Here is a 5,399-nt window from a genome sequence, read left to right on the forward strand (position 1 = left end):
TGATTTGAAGCTGTCAAACTCTATTAAGGAAGACTTTCGCCACCAAGAGTATGTCACCTCCCAACAGTGCCCAAGAAGCAGACACTGTACCAGCTACCATAGACAACATAATAGTCTCTACCTACTGAAAGGACAGGTAGTTTAAAACTGCAGAACCCACACATGGAGAGGGATTCTCCTAACTAGTTTACTACCTTGTTTTTTTATCATGAAGAGACAAAAATTATACTAAATCCTCCGAAAGAGTGGCTGTTATACTATGTGAACAGGCTCTAAAGTCAGCAGGTGTGTTATTTTGATCCTTTTTCACTCTAAGATGTAGTAATCATATGCTGTGGTGTGTGGCGGAGGGGTGGGGTGGGGGCGCAGGGCGGTCTGCAAGTATAATTCATATTCTTATAGAACTTGAAAACTTTAAAATAGAGATTTCAAATTCAAATTCTAGTATTCACAGCTCAACATTCTTTTTAAGCATTAAAAAAATATCTGGTGTTAGCTCAGGGAAGACAATAAGATTGTGATAACTGCGCAATGACAGGTAAGGTATATAAATGTAGAATCGCTATGTTGTACACCTGAAATTAAGATAATACTGTATGCCAACTATAAGAAAAATGTTTAAAAAATTAAAAAACCTGGCATTATACATTTATCATGAATATTTAGCTATTTCTTATGGTTAGATTTTATGAATACTGTGGGGAAAATACATATTTTCCCCTCAATTAATGATAGCTCTAAAATCTTCCCTCACTCCTCCCAAATCTCCATGGTATACGACCTTTTATAGTTTGTGAGGACAGTGGGTGTGAGACGTAGAGGGACTCAGAAAGGATAGTAGGGCCCCCTTCATTCTAGTTTGTCCTCTAGTCATATTAGCAAAGGGAGGGCATACAGAGTACAAATCTATACATGTCATTTTTTATTTTTACTCATTTTAGCAATATCCTTCAGGAAGCCCACACCTCATCAGTCCTGGCAACAGTGTGGTGGAGAAGGGCTCAGAACTCAACTGAGACCTCGTGCCTTCAAATCCAGCTCTATAAACTGCCAGGGAAGTCACCAGAGAGAAGCAAGCTACTTAGCTTCTTTGAGCCTCACAGTCCTCATTCATCTACCACACTCGCCCAGGGGGTGATGTGAGGGTTAAACGGAGAACATACACAAGGAGCCTAATGTATGCCTGGTGCAGGCAGCACTGGTGCCCGATGAATGCTACTCACCTTGCCTCCCCACTATACATATAGTTAATAATGCTGTTTATAACATCTCTTTTAGGAAAATCTTTCTGGATTGTGAGCACATGTGCACGTGCACACACGCTATTTCAGTACATACCTGTGCAGAAAAGTAAACAAAAGAGGCCTGAGAGTGCTCTTCTCAGAAGGCTTGCTTGCAGGCTGGCCCTTGGCTGGCATCTGGGAACTTAGATTTTGGAAGGGCTCCTACTATTCCCCAAATAATAAGATGGCTCACTGTGCCTGCACTGTGACTAGGACTATACGCTGAGTCCTGCAGGTCCTCCTCGTGAAGGACTGAACCATGGGGTGGTCCTGAGTCTCTGACATAACACAGTTCTGGGATAAAATGGGTAAACTATGGATACGCTACTGCGAGATACGTCAAGAGTAAAGGTTTTCTAGCCTCACCTGTAATTTATTTGCTTTCTCGGCCATTTCCACCCTGAGTCTGTCTCCTTCTGAGACTTTGGCATGGAGCTCCTGGACCTGGGCATCAAGTTTCTTCCTCTTGTGCTCAGACTCGGCCTTGACTTGCTGCAGCACCTTCACCTCACACGCCAGTTCCTTGTTGTCTGTCTCTAGGCCCTGCTTGTTCTTCTCTAGATTTGCTTTGAACTAGGAGAAGGAAGGGAAAAAATAATTTATTAGTATTTTTATAATACTCCATAAGAGGTACTGCTTTTTGCTTCTGATGCATAACGAGTCTGCAGTCAGCATTTGTTGAGTAGGATGAAAACAACTGTTGTACCGAGTGTGAAGATTTCTAGAGAAGGAGCACACTTGGATATACTGCTTAGGGTAGCGGATATACTGTGTAATTTATCCTTGTTGGTGCAAGTTGGGGGTGACAAACTGAGCACATCCTGTCCAAAGAGTTATCATTCATTCGTATCATCCTCTCTATGTAAGAACTTTTGTTAGTTAAAAAAAAAAAAAAAAATTTTTTTTTAAGTAAGAAGCCAAAAATCTTGTTGCTGGGATAACACAGGGACACATTTGAATAACAATAAGGTAGTCACTATATAATATGAGTAGGCACTGTATGTTGGTGCAAGGTGATCACAACAGGCTGATCTCTGCAGGGACCACTTCAGGGATGACACAGGACCTAGGGTGGGCTTTCAAAGCAGTGTAGTTGAGGGTTACATGGGCTTCTGGGGCCAGACTGCCTGGCTTTAATGTCCCTTTCCACTTACTAGCTGTGTGACACTGGCTTAATTTATTAACACTGTTTGGCCTCAGTTTCCTCATCTCTTGGATGAGAATAAGAGAGACTAACCCACAGGATTGTAATGAAGGTTAATGAAGGCAATGCACATAGAGTGCCTAGCACAGTAACTGACACATACTAGTGTAAATGATCAACAAATGTTAATTCTGTGCTATAAATTAAAAGGTGGCATGTGGACAGGCAGGGAGAGAAATATGGAGAAAAAGCAAATAGCATGAAGGAAGGGATAACTGGGAAATATTGAGGAAGACTAGTCCACTCAGGAAGGTGGTTTGAGTTAGAGGGTAAATGAAATTAAGTTTTATCAAGATGGAAAGCCTATATATGAGACAGAGAAGAGAGAACAGTGAAATGAGTGGCAACAGTGTGTAGGGTGGCTTGAGACCGTAGGCAGGGAGGGAAAAGAAGGGACAGATGAGTTTAAAGAATATTTAAAATATTGGCAGGGCTTGGTGACTTGCTGGCAGCAGAAGAGTGAGAGAATGACTTTAAACTGTTCAAAGCTTTTGAGCTAAGTCATCAGGAGAAAGATGGTATTAGTGAAAGGAGACACTGGGAGCAATATGTGATTTATGACAGTTCGATCCATGCAGTTCTTTAATGAAAAAAAAATCAAGGGCAAATGGCTCTTGTAGGTAAGCAGTGCACTTTTAGAAAGAAGCCACCTATGAGCTCTTGGTTCTCCATCAGCTTGCCATGGTGTTGTACAAAGCTTGGGAATTAATCGATAGCGACTGGATGGAAGTCTGATGGCTGATTTTCTCCAAGGCGTGGCAGGGTTTCCCTTACCCTTTTAGCCTGTTCCAGTTGCTCTGAGAGCTCCTCCAGGGCTGTTGCATGTCTCTGTCTCATGTCCTGGATTTGAGCTTCATGGTTCTTAGTTTCTTCCTCAAGAGCTTTCTTCAGCTCTGCCACTTCTTGTTCACGTTTTGTACTAGAGAAACAGAGAAAGAAGCTCAGAATCAGCTAATTAAATTAAAAATACTTTTATGTGCTGCTTACAAAAAATTACATCAACTCCTTTGACAATTGATGTGCTATTTTCCAATAGGCTGGTGCATCCATTGTTGTGGTATCATTATTGTGGTTCTAGAAATCCTTCCGGAACCAGCAAAACTCCCATTTCACATCTCACTTACAACTGAGACACAATGTAACATCCCTAAGTGTCTTCAAACTGTTCTAGGCAGTCTCGTTGCATTGTAGGTCAGGAATTGGTTAACACAGATGCCAAACTGCCTGCTACAGCACCAGCATTTCAATAAAACTGGAAAAGGATAAATCTCAAAGAGGCTTTCAAAAGCTAAGGGAAATTAAAGGCCAAATCAAATAGGACACTGCACCTTGACAAAAGCAGGAGCCTTTCTTATCATTCATGGGAAATAGCTGCAATTAGCTACTTAATATCCTCCCAAAATTCTATCAGGAAATGGCTTAAGGTCGGGAGGAGGGACAAGAGAATTAGAAGGCAGGCTGAAGGGTCACATGCTTGGTTCAGAAAGGGGCTGCCGAGTTTGATATGAGAACACAGCAGGTGTAAGACCATAGGTTTTGAATGTCCAGAGATAAACTGAGGTTTTATTTAACCTGCATTTAGAGTATGAAGGTCGCACTAATATTTTTACATGGCTTTCTAATATTTTTATAATTTGCTGTAACATATTTAAGGTAACCTGAAAAACCAAAGTTATTTCATTAACTAGAAGAGACTTCACCCCTACAACAAGTCACTGTTTAAATATGTCGATTAGAGCATCATCTTTAAGCATATATCTTAATAAAGACTGAAACCAGTAAGGTAAATACCAGTTCTGCTAAGAGCTGTATTAACATCAAGAGTTTAAATAGCTGTAACTTTACAATAATCCCGATGCACAACCCTGACAAACTTGCTCTATACTTTAAAACCATTAAACTCTATACTTTAAACCAGTAGCCAGTTAGAACAGTGACTTATTTGCTGACTCCTGTGTGGACACTTTTTCCTATCTTTACTAGTGGAGTGGAGAGATCTAGAGGGCTGAGGTCAGCTGTGCCAAGAGAAAAGGGGCCCAAGTGGCTGCTAGCTCTGCAGTTGCATGTAGCCAGACAAAAGGAATCACTAAAGATTCTTTGTGGTCCAGCCTAGCTCAGCCACAAATTCACTACAGGTGAAAGACATGCATCGGTCTGGCCCTGTCTTCTGCAATCTTCATCGTAAGTCCTAAAGAGAACTAAAATGCCAACTGACGACTGAGTCTGCTGAAGGGTATTTGATTTGCTGAGGACTGTTACTTTTATGGTAATCACGTGATATACAACTTGGGGAAGAACCAGAGGAGAAGTAGGGGTGGCCTGAGTCCTTAGAAGAGTGCAGTACATATGAATGCTGCTAGCACATCTGAGCTGTAGGCAAGCAAAATTCTTCACACAGTAGAATCAATGAGTGCTATATCTGAGCATATCCATGGTTTTAATAAACGTACATATCAATTGTACTGTCTTTAAATTTTTTTTAAAGAGTTGAATAGAAGAAATGATTAGAACCCTTTCTTCTATTGTAATCAAAAGACCAGCTGAGATTCTTTCAACAAAATCTAGTTCAATAATTTCCAGATTTTTCAAAAGCAGATATTTTAAAGAGAAGGACAAGACTTAAAACTGCTAAAACCAGTTATTCTGCTGAAGTGGGGTAGGAAGCCTCTAACCCTGCCTGGCTCACTCAGATGGACTCCAAGTGAGACAGTGGCTGGCTGGGGATGCAACCTCTGTATTGCCGCTGTAGTCTTACATATCTATGGTCAAATCTTTGACGTGTTATTAGGCTCACCACTTCCGTTTCTTCACCACAGAACATTCTCCTGGCGTCCACAATCTGGCCTCGGTTTCACTGCGCAGGACAGCCTTTTCTGCAGACTCAGCGACATCATTCTCTCCGGGTCCAGGCA

The 5,399-nt window shown here is 41.3% G+C and overlaps 2 protein-coding genes across 9 annotated transcripts in view; one reads left to right on the top strand and one right to left on the bottom strand.

Annotated features, from left to right (window-relative positions):
• The window catches only part of NDEL1 (nudE neurodevelopment protein 1 like 1), a 77,635-nt gene that overhangs the window by 55,827 nt on the left and 16,409 nt on the right, over positions 1 to 5,399 (top strand). The window lies entirely within an intron of this gene.
• The window catches only part of MYH10 (myosin heavy chain 10), a 129,066-nt gene that overhangs the window by 19,693 nt on the left and 103,974 nt on the right, over positions 1 to 5,399 (bottom strand). For all 4 annotated transcript variants that reach the window (XM_006922377.3, XM_006922376.3, XM_025040087.1 and 1 more), the window contains exons 27-28: positions 3,262 to 3,406; positions 1,650 to 1,856 (exon numbers count right to left, since the gene is read on the bottom strand). In XM_006922377.3, coding sequence (XP_006922439.1) covers positions 1,650 to 1,856; positions 3,262 to 3,406 — 352 coding nt within the window. The remainder of the gene's footprint in view (positions 1 to 1,649; positions 1,857 to 3,261; positions 3,407 to 5,399) is intronic.

This window comes from Pteropus alecto, unplaced genomic scaffold, assembly GCF_000325575.1.
Source record: "Pteropus alecto unplaced genomic scaffold, ASM32557v1 scaffold398, whole genome shotgun sequence".
NCBI lineage: Eukaryota > Metazoa > Chordata > Mammalia > Chiroptera > Pteropodidae > Pteropus > Pteropus alecto.